Genomic DNA, 17668 nt, shown 5'->3' with positions numbered 1-17668 from the left:
GCAGAACCCAGCAGAACTGCGCATTCGAAAGAACGACAAGGTGCCATCAACTGCCATTTGTATGCATCTTGACGGGACTCGATATGGAAAGGACCTCAAAGGACCGGCCTAGATAGGCAGCTCGAACAGAATTTGATCGTGTCGAAAACATGTTGAACACTATTACTGAAGTATTTACAATCATTCACGTCCAATGAGGACCGTGAATTTCCATATATCATCCAATAATCCTCGTTGAGTATTGCAGGACAAAAAGACAACAAGCCTGGTCTCGGAGCAACAACGCAGAGATCCAGTAGCTAGCAAGTACTTCACGTTCCAAAGAGCACCGCGCCCCCAAAAGGTGACGAGCATGCCTGCGGCTGTCCTAACTTCGGCGTCAGTGCCAAAGGAGTCAATGGCGGACACGGCTCCTCCAGTGGGTGTGTGGCGCGTCCCCTTCTCGTCGTAGCAAAGGTCTTCGTAGTCTCGGGTGAGAACACCGGCACTGGACGTTTGCGCTGGACGCGAGTCGTCTCGATGACCTGACCGAATCCCGCAATAGATGAGGGCAAAATTTTTGAAGTCTCGTGAGGATCGACGGGATCGTCGACGGACTTGGCGAACGTCGCGGAGGGTATATGAGACGTTGGTCCGACATCTTTCATGGGGCCTGTTGCAGAAGGTAGTACGGCATGGCTCCCATGAAGAACAGGGGTGGTCGGAGGTGCATCTGGAGAAATAGGCAAGACTTGGCCAACATGATCCCGGTGTGAGCCGTTGCGGTCTTCGATATTTCGTTCATATGATCTGCTCGATAAATTGGGGATGTTAACCTCGCCATCCCTGTGCACCAGAGCTGGCTCGTTGAGGCCCACTCCGTACACCATTTGCCCCGATGAAAGGTCTACTTCTGCCGAAAAAGGTAAGTCGTCTTCATCACAGACATGAAGCAAACAACAAACCGGGCGAGTTCTCGGGAGTTGGAGCATATTTTGTGGCATCGCTACAGGGTGCCTTTAACACCCCAAAGTATCGCAGAAAGTCTGCGTGAGGATGATCGCTATCATCCGCAATACTGAGATCTTGATCAGTACTACTCGACTAGTTGAGAAAATGATATGTTGGACGGCATACTCAGATTCAGAATCATCAGTTTGCCCTGAACGTTCGAACTGTGTCAGAGCAAGGTCTTGCTCCGTGTCGGACCAGAGATCGCTGTGCAGACTGTGAGACACCGGGAGATCAGGTCGAGACACGCAAAGAACAAGAAATTGGAATTCACCATTCAGGACTGGGAGATCTTGGAAGTGCATCCTCAATGCTGATGTCCTGTAGATTTGATAGTAGATCATTTAGGGCTGAGGGAGATGAAAACAGAGAGGGCATAGTCGGTCACTGCTAGGATGTGGTGTAATTATAGCACAGTCTGTCGTGGAAGATTGAAGAAGGATGAGCAGGACAAGAGAGATGAGGACGGTTAAAACGGGGTTGGAGTCGTGACACGTGGGGTCGTGTCATTGTCGACCCTTCATTGTTGCCTCACCAAGACTCACGAAGAGAACAAAAGAGTGCGCGAGCCGTCCCTTTCAGTCATGACAATGGGTGAAACTGTCTTTGAACACGTAGTTGTCAGAGGCAGCTTCCCACATCTTCGAATGTATGCCGGGTACGGATATCGTACTGACTTCTTGGGGTAGAGTGGTATGACTAAATAAGTAATATGGTCTCGTATTTTTGGCCTATCTAATTGCTGAAAGAGCATGAATGGGATTATTTGGGAAACCAATGACCGACCTCGTAACTCGGTGACTGAGAAGTTGCCCGAAAGACACTGCGATGCATATTGGGGCATGGAAGGAAACACCATCTATGATGTGCAACGTGCGTCTGTGGCACCAGATTACATATGAACAAATGCGTGTTAGGAAGGGTAACGATGGCCCATGACGTTCGAGGAACATATGGAAGGGGGAGCAAGACTTCGTGCTGCAGTGTGTGCGGGGATAGCAACGGCCACAACTGGCGATATCAGCAGCGTATACGACTAGCCTGAGATAGTTAACTGCCGTAGATTGGAAGGATCAAGCACTCCGACAGTATGGAGTGCACTATAAGCCGGGGCAGACAGGTCAACTCCAGTGAGCACTTACGAACACGACGAAGTTGCTGTGTCTGGCAGACTTGTAAAACGATCAGGCTTCACCAGCAGCAGCTAAAAGTCGAAGTTCAACACTCACAGTCTCCGAGACGCCTGAACACTATGACTCAGCCTCACCAGCGTTCCCACTTTTCCGCTTCTTCTTCCGCTTCTTGCCTTCTCCTTCATCTCCCTCGCCCTCACCTCCCGCCGCACCAAGTCCGTCAGCCTCACTCCTCATTCTCTTCACCTTTTTCTTCTTTTTCGCGTCGCCGGGACTTTCAACCGCCTGTCCTTTTACGTTTCCCTTCATCTCTACCACATCGTCGAGTCCGGCGGGCTTCATGAACCCATTAGCGCCCGGTACAGATACAGTCTGACTTTGCGTCTGGGTCTGCTGTGGCGCCCTCGCCGTCCGCATATCGGCTCCTACATTCCCGTTCTCCCGAATAAGATCCATTGCGGACTTAGCGCTCGCTCTGTTGAGGTCTGCATCTTTATCACGAGAACGATCCTTTTGCTTGCCTTTAGAGGGCTTTTCTTTCGGTCTGGCAGCATGGGCTTCGGGGTGGTAGGACGTCGAGCCGGAGATGGAGGTAAGGCGTTTCGAATTCGAGAAAGAGGTAGCGGTCGTGGAAGGGGTGGGCTCGGTCGGTATGGGATCCTGTGAAACATAGAGGGAAAGACTCAGTAGGTACGAACAAGACAGTGTACGTGTGATGCGAGGAAGACAAACTGTTTCGATTACTTCTTCCCCTTTTTTGTTCCACGTCCGTCGACCGCGCAGCTTTACACCTGTGGAACCGCTCGTGCTGGGTGCCGATGACGACTCTCCAGAAGATGAGAATATGAAAGGGAGATAAGATGCTTCGTGTGTCGGCGATACACTGTCAATACATGGTAAAACATTCAGTCTCGGACATATGCACGCAATTCCGCAAGACGTACCCTCCGCCTGACTTAGACCCTGTACCCCAGGCTTCCCTCACAGCAGCTGATACCTCCCATTTTGAATCATCCTGAAACGATAATAGTGAACCTGTCGCTGTCGGACCCGTTGACATATCCGTAGGTAGGCTGGTGCCAGAAAGGGCGATGGTGAGGTCTTCGTTCCGTTGCGCATTTTGCATGAAACGAAGGTTGAGAGTTCCTTTGCTGATGCCTTTGCCTGCCATATCCTCAAGATAAATCAGTTACAGGTGAATCCCTACCTTTGATTTCTGTGCGTGGCCACCGAGCGTGGAGTGATGGTGTCAAGTAAATTCGTTGGACGACCAAAGTTCTATCGAAATGTGAGACAATATTTCCGAATCAGGACACGCGTGTATGTCGCCACAAACTGTGGCGTCCCTTCTTTCCTCTTCTTTCCCTCTCCCACTAAAATTCCTTTTGGGCTACGCCTCGTCATTCTTAATTCTCCTAAAAAACTCCCCGTCGCTCCGTTGAAAAGAAATAGGTTGGCTGTGCGTAATTTATTCACCCTATATGTGTTCCGTTTGGGTGGGCATGATGCCAAGGGGACACCCGAGGAATTCGTCTCCTATTGCGGGACAACTCAGAGCTAAAAATCGCAGTCATCTTTGCCTAGTGCAGGATAGGACACGAATGTTCTCTCTCGCTGTACCGCCTCGTACCTTCGTATTTTGTCTGGCGATAAGTTCGGAGACGTGCTTGCGCCGTAGTCCATCTTTCGAAGGCCACTCAAGACTGCTTTCTCACTGCGCACTGATGGAGGTGAGTACAGCCGCCTTCTTTGCTGACTTGCCGTACGTTCGTACTTGAGTTGTTTGTGATTAAACTAAACCAAGTACTTTTGTTACTGGAGGTTTGTGTGGCCCGTGTAGTGTGGCACATCTGATTACGCCATTTCGTGTCCATAGACGCCGGAGGTTTTTGCTGGAGTTAGCCAATTTGTCATCCTGAGGCAAATTACCGATCGGGCTCTTCCTCCAAGCAGGACGAACTCTGCATGCACTTGCTCAAATTCAGGAATTCCAACGAGCTCGGAACGATACCTGGATAGGAATCGCGTATGTCTTCGATATCAGTCTACGGTATAGAACAACCCAAATATGGACGATACTCCTCTCATGCCATATCAATGGCCGGAAGAATGCGCTACTGTGTGGGACTCTTTCTCACGGAGGCCTCGACTCCATCGTGACGAGAGAGTGGAGGCGGTGTTTGATTTCTGTCATAAGGACAAGATTTTGTGCAAAATATTCAGCGATGCTTCTGCCCGCAAGCTTAGCCTTCTGCTCACCGCTTGCATCTTCTTCCTCAAGGGCGTACTGCTATCTACGACCGGCATCACCGTTCTTACGAGCTCGAGGCAAAAGTTGCTCGACGAAGCAGGTGATATCACCCTAGGGATCGTGGACGAGGACGACCGATCGGAATCAGGTCGAAGTGCGTATGTCACAAGTCGTACCTGTCCTGTTCCATTTTTCTCTTGAAGTTCAGTTAGGTGAGCAGCCAAATCAACAATATTATCCAGCCTGTCAAAATATATCTCCATGTCTAAGAAAGGCGTTCAGGCGCTATTCGTGCTCCTTCCAGTCCAACCATCTCAAGACGTCGCGCTGCCTTGTGTTGCAAGGATCGTCCATCGCCCCCTGCCCAAAGGCCGGGACCGGATCTGAAGCATGGCTGCCCTGGACCTACATCACCGGATATTCTCGCACGAACCCATGTCAGCAATATCACATCCGCTCACCTTCGAGGCAAGCGGCTCTTCAAGCGCTCAAATACCAGCCGTCGAATCCTCGCGCAGGTCTTCTTCTCAGACCCACACCCGCCAGTTCTCGTCCACGTCTTCCAGTGTCTCCCATACGCACACGACCGAGCCCCTCCTCGGTCTTTCCGTCGCGTTCGAGGAGCTCTTGGAGCAGCAACCCCTGCATCCTTCGCAACAACAGGGCCGTGACGCAGGACGTTCGCGGGAGATGGGTTTGGGCTTTGAGGATGTGGTGAGTGAGAGGGAGTGGATCGATGTTTGGGAGGGCGAGGTGAGAAGGAAGCTCAAACGATATAGATGGACGAAAGTCGTGTTGACTGGCATTATCGGTGAGTGCTCGTTCAACGTTTCTCCGGCTCTTCTCGTCAATCTGTCCCTATGAGTAGCCCTGTTTCTCTCGATGCACGGCGTGTGTTGCAAATGCTCCACTGGGCCAACTACGTCTTGTAGAAGGTATCATATTGTTCCTGTATGGGATGCGAAGAGCGGAGAACAAGGTACAACTGTGCTTCTTTCTCGAGACGCTCACGACTCCATCGAATAAGCATGCGTTCCTGGTTGGGGCAGTCTGGGAAAGCGCTTTGAACTTCATCATCAACGAAGTCTTTCCTATTCCTTCTTGTGTTGTTCCTCTGCTTGTTATTTGCGCGAAACGCACGGGATTCCGCGATGTGCTCTATGTTGAAGTTCCCGGGCGGTTTTGTTTACTTCCGTTGATGCCCGTTCTTGGTCTGTTCCGCTCAGATCTCGATATAGCCGGCGGGGATGCTATCTTTGATTGTTTGATTTGCGCTTTGCCCGATTCGTTCTTATCTGGATCCAGCCACCTGGCTGATATTCTTCAGTGCGCGACTTAAACCAAATTGCATCGCTCCGCGCATAGCTTGCGCCACACCTCCATGAACGTGATTCATTGCGAACGCCTTCCATCACGTCGTGGTCTCGAGATCCTTCATGCAGAGAGACTTTCGGAGCGAGGGACATATCAGATTCGTGTCCTGACCATGCCCGTTGGGGCTACGCGGATTGGAGAGTGCGACTCACTTTACCTGAGCTTCCCTGGAGTGGATCTACTTGCGCTCTACTGTACGGTAGACAGACGTCAGATTCGAGCACTGGATTTCTCTGCCGAAAGGTGCTCCTGTGACTCCATGGTCTTGATGACTGATCCGGTCCCCTATGATCATAAGAGCAGGTATAACCGATGTCAGCGGCAGCGCCTCATCCCCCACTTTGTCCTCTTCCCAAGTCCCCTAATTATCGTCAATGCACGCATCGCAACTGCCTATTTGACCTTTGTCATTCGCTTGGCTGTTTCGAGAGGCTTTATAAGTCTGAGATTTATCCTGAGTGCACGCCTCTCGCATCGACAGAGAATGCCAAATGCCACCGTCTCTCACTCGTATATATCATAGACCTCGACATTATCAAGGGTCCGCGTACTGGATTGTCTCCCAGCTTGTATCATTACTTTCAAGTCCATATCAGCTTTGATCTGTTGTCCTGAACTCTTTCGCTGATCAATGATGTCGATACAGGTGCTTGGGCAGTGTATACTGCTGTTCGCTACTTCATCGCGTTCGCACTATACAACGACCCCATTCGACACCGTATATCTTTGGCTCTCGGCATCAGCTGCTTCCTCGCCTTTATCACTCTCATCCTCCTCGCGCTACGCACCCTCGTCCCCACCGACCTTCGACACCTCCTACCACTTAAGGCGCTTACGCGGCAAGCCGTCCCGTACCTCGCTTCTTTGCTTCAAGTGGGTCCGGCGATCGTTAACCTCGTATTCGTGTTTATCTGGAGGAACACAGAGCTTTTCGGGCGATGTGACTGGGACTTAGACGTCGTATGGCGTGGGCAGACCGGTCAATGCCCGGGAGCTCTTCCTTGGGGAGTGTGGCTCGCAGGGGGTATCGCTCGACTGGTAATCACCATGGCCGTTCTCGTGGGTGTACCTTTTTCGTCTTGCGTTCATGCGATATGTGCTAACCATGCGAGGTTGTTCCAGGTCATTTATCACATCACGGATTATCTCCTTCAGACGACGCGTCGACCAAGCTCCATGATCATGGGCGCTAATACGGGTGGATCTCCGGGCGAAGTCAGCAAGCGAAAACCGCCACTCTCAATGTCATCTTCGTCCACTGCGCCTCCATTTCCTGTCTCATCAGAGCCTCCCGTCGCTCGATCCTTCTCACTGAACCGACTCTGGCGCGGTGATCGATCCGATAGGGTCGCAGAGGACGTTCGCAGTCACTCGGACGCTACCCGTGATCGTAATCAAATGGGGATGGTCGAAGAACGTTCAAGGGTAATCAGCAGTCGTACAGCTGTGGACGGACTGCCTGTGCACGCCCCTATCCTACGACAGAGTAGCAGCCGTACAGCTGTCAATAGTGGTATCATCGAAGAGGTGTACGAGGTGCCAGAGACACGCGACATTCCGGACGACGCTTCATGGGTCTCTGTCACGATGGCTCTCAGACCTGTCTCCGGATCCTCCGAAAGAAGGGGAGAACGGGTTTCGAGTCATTCGGGGCATCACAGCCATACTTCGTCAAATGATCATGGTACCTCCGCCCCCACCTCGATTGTCCACGGTGGCGCTGCATCAGAACCACCTACTCCTGGGTCTGCGTCGGGCTCTGGACATGGTCAATTGAGTGAGGAAGACTTAGCTCGTTTCGCCGAACGATTTCGGACGCTCGTTGACCAACTATCACTCGACGTGGAGAGCGGCATGCGTCTCGACAGTCCCGACTCCGAACCTGCCACACCACCATTACACAACCTTCTCGACACTCACGTCCCTTATATGACCATGGATGAGTTCGGCAGACCTGTACCCTCCGACATTCGTATCCCCGTCCTTGGGAGATATATTCGTCGAATGCCCACCATCGAGTCTATCGGGTCCGGTGAAGGACGCACTTCGCCGACATTGTCTATGCCATCAAGACCACCGACACGAGCCACGATCCTTTCTTTCGCTGCCAGCATGAGCGATCACTTTCCGAGCCCACCTCCCAGTCGCAGCAACAGTATCAATCGACCTGCACCCACCGGGAGCGTCAGTAACGGACAGAGTATTCGGACCAACAGTACGAATGCCAGCCCAATACGGACACGAGCTCCTTCAATAACAGAACAAGCGGTCGACCTTTCTCGTGACAGTAGTGGCGCTTCGAACAACTCCGGCGCCAGCAAGACATCCTCCGCGAAGACATCGACAGGGTCTACTGCATCTTTTCACACAGCACAGGCGCCAGCCACGACGTCTTCTGGGTCCACTGGAACGCGTGCATCAGAAGGATTGGGAAGAAGTCGTAGTGGAAGTCTTGCTGCTCAGGCCGCAGTAGATGCCTTGACGCCGGTGGCGGAGCTAGGAGAGTCGTCGAGAACGCCTGTCCATAGCGATTCTGAAGGAGCAATCTTCTTTTCTCCTCCCATGACGGATTCACCTGCGAGAACAGCTAGCCCAGCATCGAGTCATCGGAGTCTAGCGACTGGGAGCACGATGGCCAATCAGCTCAATGAGGCTATCGAGGCCGAGCTTGACCCTTCTGCAGCTTCGGGTGTCAGTGGCTCCGATCCAGATGCGACAGTGAGGGTGTCGAGAGACACGTCAGGGTCGTTTGGATTCGGATTCTGGAGGTAGGATTGACACATAAGACAGGTGACTCTAACAATGGACCTTGGACAACCATAGAACGTGCCTGTATGAACTGGACTGTTCTCGAGCTTGTTGTGTTTCTTTGCTATTTTTTGCTCTAGCTTTCAGCGTTCGACGCTTATTGTTTCAACTATCTTATTTTACCCCTTTCACACATTGAAAGGTAACGACTCAGTGATGACACTCATTTGGTCCCGCCTCCTCCATCTAGTACATACATACACGACAGTACAACCACGCTCTTTACGCCACTCGCCACGTCAGACGTCCCGCACATCGACCCCTGGTGCTCTTACCTCCTCGGAAGAGTCTCATATCTGTTATTCTCGGCACTATGGACTCTCTCTCTGCTGGCTTTCCGTCGGCTCACATTCAATCTTCGTCTTCTTGGCTCCTTTTTGCGCCCCCAACATACATATTTTGGTTCTGCACATTCTTTTTCGCTTTTTGGCTCTTCCCTCGATGTAAAGTATTTCCATCGCAGTTGTTATTATATTTACAGGGCCTCTGTACAATACCGTTAGCATGGTTAATCGAGATGGTGCAAACACGGTCTCCGAGTAACAAACTCACTTATTGTTCGCTCGGAGCATCCTCTTACCATCATCCGAGGTCTTCTAGACTGCCCCAACTTCTTTATTGCTACGACGTTTTTGCTCGGCGGACATACATCTTACCTGCCGAATGGTGGATCTGTCCTGGCCACCAATTTAAATAACACAGTGCGCACATTTAATGCAGTTGTCGTTGGTCAAAAAACAAAAATAGAGTATCATATCCGCATGAACATTCGGTCAGTACTGCGATCTATCTCGAAGTTGGTTATTTCGATCCGACTGAATCCTCCAATAAGTAGTGTCCGAAAGAGAGGCGACTACGACCGACACTGAAGGTCAACACAATGTCCATCACACGCCACATTGGACACGAGTGGCGTTCTGAATCGACCGATTTAGCTGCGGAGTTCAAACTTTCAAGGAAAATCTCGCGTCGTGTCCGAGTTGTGTCCGAGTCCTTCTCTTCCTCTCACCCACTAGTGACCTCCATCCAAACTGACAACATCAGTCTGCTCCAAATGTCAAACAAGGATATGCGGTACGTCTCTCGTTGTATAATTGGTAGACGTCCATAGTCTCCTGAAACTGAACTTGAAACCTGCGTTGGGGCCCGTGTTGAACAGCGACGAGGCGTGGCAAACCTTCACTCATAATCGCCTAAGGCTCTACGAGGGCGTTGAAAATACCGGCAACCTACACGTTCTTCGGGAAGCATGCTCTGGTCTCGAGCTGGAAGCACAGAAAGCACACAGGTTTCTGGCCGCCATCCGATCTCGACAGAATGCTCTCCATCCAATTTCTTGTCTCCCGCCCGAGATACTTAGAGAGATCTTCACAATAATAGCCATGGATGAGGAAGAATATTTACAAAATCGAGAAGAGGGCCATGAATCTAAAAGCCTCCCAGATTCAGACGTTTCAGAGTCATGCAATCTAGGCTGGGTCAAAGGTATGTACAACGTCCACGCGTGGTACATTCATGTGACCTGATGGTGTCTTTCCTCGACAAAGTCAGTCATGTTTGCCACAGATGGAGGGAAATCGCCATCTCAACCGCAACACTTTGGGGAAGGATTCCGTTTTCCCTCCCAGCGTGGTATCCAGAATCGCTCGTTCGCTCTCAAGGAGCTCCCTTGCTCATTGACTACAAGTTCCCGGACGAAAACTCCTGCGGAAGTGATTCTAGCATCCTTCGCATTGAATCCACCCTCGCAGAGCTCCAGCGCGTGAAGGAACTCTCCCTCAGTGGCCCAGCTTCGAAGACAACCCTCAAGTCCCTAGGGCCTATCTTCACATCGAAGGGTGCTCCCTTGCTAGAAAAGTTCCGCCTCTCGTTGTCTAGAACAGCCACAGCCAACAAGCCTTTGGATCTCCCGTCCAAACTATTCTTATCCGAATCGCCTCGCCTACGACATGTATCGATAACTGGACCGGTGGTCATTCCTTGGAGCTCACCCATCTTCACCGGCCTCACTTTGATAGAAATTTGCAACCCTTCAGGGACAGCACCGTCCATGAAACAGATATCGACTATCCTCAGTCACAATCGCCAGCTCATTGAATTAGTACTGACTGGCTCTGCACTTCCCTTGCCCAGTCAGGCGTCGGCATCTTCGCATGACCCGGTCCCCTTAGACAATCTCGAGCGCCTCTGTCTTGAAGGGAGCATACCGTCGTGTTCTCAGCTCACATCTCTTATCACCGTTCCCACTTCTACCTGCGTCTCCATAAATATCGAGAACAAGCAGTACCAGTCTTTATCGGCACACAGCTTGAGCAGTCTTTCATCTCTTTCCCGTCCAGAGGCTCGAACAGCTAGTTTGGCGATTACATCGTGCCGATCACTCGCCTTGTCCGCTTGGGAGACGGTGGAAGACCCTAGATGGTGTAACAATGATCACGGGCGCCAGCATCGAATATTGTCGTTCAACGTGCGTACGTTCCGCAACCATGATTTGTGCAATCCCGCCTTCCTGCTCAGTCTCAAACACTTGGTTGGTCTCGAGGCATTACATGCTCTTCGTTTGGAACCTACGTGCACTGAGGTTGTCCTCGGCGTTGACCATTGGCGCCAACTCCTCGCGCCGTGCCGAGAGTTGAGGGAATTCCGCATCACTGGAAAGGCGACGACTACGTTCGTGAAGGCTTTGTCTCTCGAAGACAGTACTAGTCATGAGTCGTCCAAGTCTAGAGCAGGCAACGGTGGGTGCGGTTTCTTGGTCACGCTTATACGTTGTGTATTCACGACCTTCATTCTTTCATGACCAGCTTCATTTTTGCCCAAGATCGAAAGCTTATATATCTGCAAGGCGAAGCTCTCCGACAAAGATATCCTGGACTTGACAAGATGGGCGCACGAGCGTAAGGCCATCGGTACTCCTCTTCAGAAACTCGAACTCGATTCTTGTGACATCGATGACACGACGTCCACGCGCCAGGCCCTGCAGAAAGAAGTTGACAGCTTCGACTACAGTTACCGGCGGAAACATGAAGACCAGAAGAAGGCGCGTAGGATATGATCGGACAGGGGCGAGTCGTAGAGAAGGTAAGACATCGGTATTATTCGCTACTCTGAACAGTGGTTTGAACCGACGCTAAACTCAGGTCATATTTTACCCTGGACCCTTTTTTCTAGGATATCATCTTCAGCGGTGGAAGTTTGAGTTGCGCTTTTTTCTGAATATTTGGGCAAACGTCAGAGGCGATGGGGGTGACGAGTTCTAAGGCAGTCTAAGGGAAGAGAGGGGCGTGTGTGGGTATTAGGAGAAGAGAGGAACGGAAGTTACTTCCAGATCGTGAGAGATATCATTCATAAAGTACTAGCGACTGTCCACATACAGCTTGGTACAAGACATAGCCGGACAAAAGAAAGGAAAACAAACAGAGTCTCGCAGAAATGGCATAGATAGACAGAAATATAGTCAATGGCGAGACGACGTAGAGAAGGAACGAGCGTGAAAAGTACTCAAGAGCCAACATCTGGAAAGTAATGAAAGATGGTATACTATGCAAGGTATCATCCAAGAGTTCACGAAAGGAGAAGAAGAAGCAGAACCCGAGTCGGGGGATGAAAAGTGTACTCAAATAAGATGTGAATGCTTGCTAAAGAGCTATCAGCACAGTCTATGGAGCAGGGATCTCTGGCACAGGGGGCACAGCCGGAATTTGTGACGCGCCACCAGGCCTCGAGAGCTTGCGGTTCTTCTTCTCGCGTTCACGCTGCTCCTGCTCAGCTTGCATCGTCGACATGATCTGAATCTGTTGAGCAATGAAGTCGGACGCTCCAGGTCTGCAATAGCCCAATATCGCCGTGAGTAAACAGACCGGACGACACTGTACACCACGCAAGAAGCCGAGAAACGCACCGCATCCGAAGAATCCTCATGATAATCTCGCCATTGTCGACCTCCTTCTCCTGCTGCTTCTTCTCCCGTTTGCGGTCCTTGATTGTCCCTAGGTTGCGTTGCGAATACACGCTCTTCGCCCGCTTCTTGACCGACGGTGCAGCACGGAGCGTCTGCTGCATCATCCGTACACATTCCTCCATCAATGCATCGCTATGAATCAGGTGTATATGATGAGCTGGCCGAGCATTGTTAACATGTAATCGAGTGGGAAGGACGTACGTGTGCCAATCGTAGTACAACCGGATAGACATGACGTCGCGGTACTTCTGGTTCTGCAACGTCTCGAGAGGAATGGGACCCTCGCCACCAGCATAGAAGTAATCCCGAAGGAACTGTGATTCTCGGTCAGTGACATCTTCTACTCTTCAAGCAATTGCTTTTAACTCACCTTCAACCATTTGAACACGATATCAACCTCCTTGTCACTCAAAGGCTTCATATCACTCGCTGCCTCCGACAGCGGCGGGATCAGCAACCCCTCGATCACATTCAAAATCTCCTTCCACAACCTCGTCATCACCATCTGCTTCGTCGTATCGCTCAAGTACGTGTTCAGCGTATTGAGGTTCGCATCGAAATAATCGAACAGAGGGACGATGGCCTGTTCGATCTCGACGTCGGTGAGCTCGTTTGGCCTGACTCGAGGTTGTTCAGAAGTGGGCAAAGGAATGAGAGATTCGGCGCGGTCGGCTCCAAGGGCGGAACGGTAGAGTGCAGTGACGTTGCCCAGGGCCTTGTTGTAATCGAGGCCAGAAGTACCTGTCCTGACCAGTGTCTTGAGGACATTTCTTGACAGTGATTGCTGAATCAGTGGTGACATCTATTGTGACATGAGACGATTAGTATCGGGCATCACAGCAGTCAAACCCGGAAGAGAGAAAGTCAAGAGAAGCGTACCTTATCAATGAAAATTCTGACCATCTCTCCTTCGCCACGCTTCAAAGACCGGAAAGCGCGACCAAAGTAGAACTGAATGTCGTCCTTCTCGCCCTCCATACTAATCCGGAGCAATATCCGGCCGTTCGAGTCGAGGTCCAGCCAAAGGTCGTGCACCATCAGATCGCCAAACCGCCGTGGATCGAGGCAGATATATGCCCGTCCGACAGTATCGTGCTTCCCAATCAACGCCCGGTCCCTCACGCTCGCCATCAACCAAAGCGGTTTGTCTACCGAAACATCAACCGTCTCGTCCCCTGTACGCGTCCACATAAACGTTCAATATTTTTCCATCCTGTCGGGAAGGACAGAAAGCGAAGGAGCGGACTCACATCTCGGATTATTCGTCTCATATATCGTCCTCGTCTTCGCCACCCTATTCCCCGCCTCATCACTCAACGTCACAAACGTATCCAAATTGCTCGACGGACTCGCATCCGTCGCGACCAAACCCTCCGCAATCACGATCTTCACCGTGAACAAAAACCTCTGCCGCTCGTTCTTGTCCGGCACGGGCGGCCCATGGTCCTCAATCACCTCCGCGAGCTTGTCCGCCTGCATCTGGTTGTACATGTTATCGAGCAGCTTCCGCGCGGCCTCGATGTTGTTCAGCTTGACGCAGGACTGAGCGCGGAAGTTGAACGGTTCCACTTTCTTCTCGCCTTGTGCGAGCTGCTTCGCCTTTTCGAGCCAGGCGGACGATTTTTGCGGTTGGAGGTAGTCCGTCGGTCGGGGGAACATTTCGGTCATGAAAAGTTCTTCGACTGAGCGGCAGTACTGCTCCACACCGTGGCTAATCGTCTACATAATACGATCAATAAGCCGTACCTATCGCGCAGAACGTCGATGAAAGTGTCGGACAGACCTTGGCGAGACTGGTGAAGAATCGAGCCTCCTGGTACGCGTCCGACCACTCCAAATCTTGAAGGAAATTGATCGGACTCCGTAATGAATCGAATAGATCAACGATGGACGAGCTATGGCCTTCCGACGCCTCCGACTCGAACTGCGAAAAAAATCAAGACATCGTTAGATCCAGCTATACGATCGTCACTTTTCATACCACAAACCTTGTCCGCTGCGATAGCCTATGAAATTGCATCAGCCTACAACTCTCACTATATAAGCGAATCGACTGAACGTACCGCCTCGACCCACTGTGCCGTCTTCGCATCTGTATTGACCAGCCACTGCCTCACGTATGGCTCGAAGAATTCAAGCAAATCAAAGTTGACTTGTTGACTAGCACGCACGCATTAAACCGTCAGCTTTTCGCCTTCCCCCCTTAATCAAGAAGACTCGTGAACTCACTTTGGACAAAACGCGTCATACATCCCGAGTAACGTCTTCGTTCGCCGATACAGCGCGAAGATATCTTGGATAGGCACGTCGGGTGTCGGCCCGTTCATCGAAGACTCGAACAGTCGTTTTCGAGATGCTTCGAGGTCGTGTACGAACATCGGCACCTCCACCTCAACGACCAACGAAACCAGATCCACCGCACTTTGAAACGAAACACACTATCAGCACAATCATAACTCCCGAAACAACACGAACTCTGACTCCAGAATTCAAGGAGAATGAGAGGGTAGGAAGGAGACGCACCCAAGTAACGGTTCAGGGAACCTCTTATCCAGCGTCTGCGCACTTTTCTCCAAATCGTCCGTCAAGAGCAACAACGGCAACGCCCTATTCACACCTGGCGTCTCCTGCAATCCCGCCATCTTCTTCTCGTACCACTCCGCCGTGACGGCCCTCACGCGCTCCCTGATATCTTCCAGCCGCGCCTGGATGTCCACGTCGAACCGTTCGAGCAGGCCGGTCTCGCGAACTAGGTCGAGGATCATGAGTGGTTCTTCGACGTCAGATTTCTTGAGGTTCGGGATGGAGTCCATGGAGTGGTAGAGCGCGGCGAGGAAGATGTTGTAGAGGCCTCCGTAGACACCAACTAGATATTCCGACTGGCGCGTACACATTAGCACACCAAAGCACTAAAGGACTCGAACTCGGAAACGAACTCACGTCCGCAATAGGCCACTTATCAAACTCGATCTCATGCATCACCTTCTGCACGTTACTCAACGCCTCCGGTATACAATCCAACGGCACCTCATTCCTCTCATAAAGCTCCTTAATCAACTCCAAAAAGCACGCCACCCGATACGGCTGCGGGATCCTCCACCTAAGCGCGCACTCATTGATCAGCTCGATATGTCCCGGCGAAAGGATCCCCAACGACACCTGGTCGTCGTCGTTCACGTTCGGATCCCTCATCGCCCTCAGGTCCGCCTCAAGACAATACTCGAGCAGCCGCCTATAATACTTCTTCGGATTCGGCGGGATATACGTGAAATTATGACCGACTTGCACCTCGTCGTCGCCGTCCACATCCACGTCGTCTTCCCCGATCCCGGCGAGATCGAGGTCGGACATGTCTTTCGCGAGGGAGAGGATGGATTTCCGGCTGCTGACGGATCCGTTGCGTTGCGCGCGGTCGTACATCGAGCCTGGACGTGCACCCGGACGCGTCGTGGGGAGGTTGTCGGACGGGGTGGATTTCGCGAGTTCGGGGTTGAATTGGACGAGGATGACCATGAGTTGGGAGAGGTGCGCGGTTTCGAGGGTTTTCCAGTATTGCCAGGCGGCTTCGCTGTCGAAGTCTTCTTTGCGGCCGGGGAAGGGTGCGCCTGCGGTGATGTTCTTCAGGCATGTCTGCAACCAAGGGCGTTCAGTCCTGAACACGCCATACATCAGTACGGCGACTTGCCTTGAGATCCAGAAGTGCGGCCTTCGGGATTCAAAACAAAGTTAGCCGGTAGCTTGAGGGCGATAGAAAAGAAAGGAAATAACGCACCCGTTCCGTGCAATACGCCTTCATCTTGTCGATCTCTTTTTGCAGCAGATCATGTCTCACCTGAAACAGATTCGCCACAATCATCACCAACGGCATATCATGAATAGTCTGACTCAGCCCCGTCTTCCCCACATTCACATAATCCCCGTCCCCCTTCGTCGACGAGCTATCATAGCCCGATTCGCTCCCCGGCCCCGCGTCCTGCCCACCACCCACCGGCGCAGAAAGCTTCGCAGCGTACATGTCGAGTCGCGAGACGAGTTCGGGCGAGACGTGGCTCAGACTGCGGAGGGACTCGCGGAGGAGCTTGACGAACTGGGCGATGTGGTTGTTCAGCTCGATCTTCCAGCCGTCTCCGGAGAGGGATTGATCTTTCTTGAGGACGCCGGTTGCGTGGGTGGCGAACATGAGGATGAGCTCTTCGATCTTGCGGTTTTCTTTCATTTGGCGTTTGAACGAGTCGACTTTGAACTGGCCGTAGAAGACGGCCATCGTTCGCCGGAGTAGTTGGTCGGAGTAGCTGGATAGATATCGGGGTGTGAGTAAGAATTGGAAGAATTGTAGGGTTGGGTGCTTGGTTGCCGTGGAGGCCGAGGTGACCATAGCAGCTGTGGCGAGGTCTGCAAATGCAGCGCCGGTTGTATAATGGACATCGTCTTTGTGGCACCGTGCAAGAACCGAGAATAGCTCACACTCCCACTCAATGCGATCAACCAAGCCTCCAAGCCCTCCACGACCACCCAACGCCCAACACCCGTCTCAAAAATCACAAGAAATGGGCGGAATGGGACGTACACTGCGTCTTTCCCCATCGCGATATTCTCCAGCCTCTGCTCGAGCACCTTCAACAACTTCTCCGGGAACTTCACGTTCTTCGACCCGTCCTTACTGTCCTTGAACAGGTCGCCAAGCGAGAGTAGATTCATCGAGCTCGAGATGGCGCCGGAGAGCCGCGAGGAGTGTTCCTTGCCTTCCTTTCCGCTGCTGCCTGGTACGCCATTGGCCGCGTTCGGTATAGATGCGTCGACGGGTTTGGGTTGGATGAGGTAGGCGAGAAGACTGTTTTTCGTTTTTTTGTGTGCCAAAGTGGCAAGGGGGTGTAAGGGATGGATGGATAGACGGTATGGTATGGTGAGAAGGGAAGGATAGCAGATGAATGCGGAAGCTAATCTTACGCTACACGGGATGCATAGCTGATATCATCGAGTCCTCCGGTCAGAGTCGACCCGGATACAGGAAGAAAAAGAAAAAGACGGACTTGAAGAGATCATCGTCCGTCACGCGGTGCTTCGAGACTCGTCGTTCGTGGCCATGAGTGGTGGAGTCGTAGCTCCTTCGTGACATCGTCCTTCAAGTTAGATTTATTCGACTCGGAACAG

At 51.8% G+C, this 17668-nt stretch overlaps 5 protein-coding genes across 5 annotated transcripts; 2 read left to right on the top strand and 3 right to left on the bottom strand.

The window, feature by feature from the left end:
- Positions 1-311: 311 nt before the first annotated feature.
- On the bottom strand, positions 312-1368 carry STEHIDRAFT_163031 (uncharacterized protein; the record flags this gene model as incomplete). Its single annotated transcript, XM_007310707.1, has 4 exons — positions 312-892; positions 945-1057; positions 1117-1206; positions 1265-1368. 4 exons carry the CDS (start codon positions 1366-1368, stop codon positions 312-314), a joined length of 888 nt encoding a protein of 295 aa, XP_007310769.1.
- Positions 1369-1718: 350 nt separating this feature from the next.
- On the bottom strand, positions 1719-3342 carry STEHIDRAFT_126149 (uncharacterized protein). The gene is made up of 4 exons (XM_007310706.1): positions 3068-3342; positions 2856-3006; positions 2220-2783; positions 1719-2162 (listed from the first exon to the last, which is right to left on the bottom strand). The coding sequence occupies exons 1-3, from the start codon at positions 3292-3294 to the stop codon at positions 2241-2243; spliced, it is 921 nt and encodes a 306-aa protein (XP_007310768.1). The 5' UTR covers positions 3295-3342; the 3' UTR covers positions 1719-2162; positions 2220-2240.
- An 897-nt stretch (positions 3343-4239) lies between these two features.
- On the top strand, positions 4240-9055 carry STEHIDRAFT_172824 (uncharacterized protein). Its single transcript, XM_007310705.1, has 4 exons — positions 4240-4586; positions 4657-5185; positions 6395-6807; positions 6871-9055. The coding sequence occupies exons 2-4, from the start codon at positions 4765-4767 to the stop codon at positions 8518-8520; spliced, it is 2484 nt and encodes an 827-aa protein (XP_007310767.1). The 5' UTR covers positions 4240-4586; positions 4657-4764; the 3' UTR covers positions 8521-9055.
- Positions 9056-9436: 381 nt separating this feature from the next.
- Positions 9437-10713, top strand: STEHIDRAFT_116013 (uncharacterized protein; the record flags this gene model as incomplete). The annotated part of the gene is made up of 4 exons (XM_007310704.1): positions 9437-9630; positions 9668-10041; positions 10185-10657; positions 10690-10713. The coding sequence occupies 4 exons, from the start codon at positions 9437-9439 to the stop codon at positions 10711-10713; spliced, it is 1065 nt and encodes a 354-aa protein (XP_007310766.1).
- A 1502-nt stretch (positions 10714-12215) lies between these two features.
- STEHIDRAFT_135462 (uncharacterized protein) lies at positions 12216-17633 on the bottom strand (the record flags this gene model as incomplete). Its single annotated transcript, XM_007310703.1, has 16 exons — positions 12216-12381; positions 12458-12649; positions 12719-12831; positions 12888-13319; positions 13397-13692; positions 13768-14236; positions 14301-14441; positions 14581-14677; positions 14747-14938; positions 15041-15396; positions 15458-16147; positions 16203-16223; positions 16290-16809; positions 17085-17348; positions 17465-17482; positions 17548-17633. The coding sequence occupies 16 exons, from the start codon at positions 17631-17633 to the stop codon at positions 12216-12218; spliced, it is 4053 nt and encodes a 1350-aa protein (XP_007310765.1).
- Between the last annotated feature and the right edge of the window lie 35 nt (positions 17634-17668).

The sequence above is a fragment of the Stereum hirsutum genome, assembly GCF_000264905.1.
Source record: "Stereum hirsutum FP-91666 SS1 unplaced genomic scaffold STEHIscaffold_21, whole genome shotgun sequence".
NCBI lineage: Eukaryota > Fungi > Basidiomycota > Agaricomycetes > Russulales > Stereaceae > Stereum > Stereum hirsutum.
Note: the sequence above shows the minus strand (reverse complement) of the source record. Positions and strands in the feature narration are given on the sequence as shown.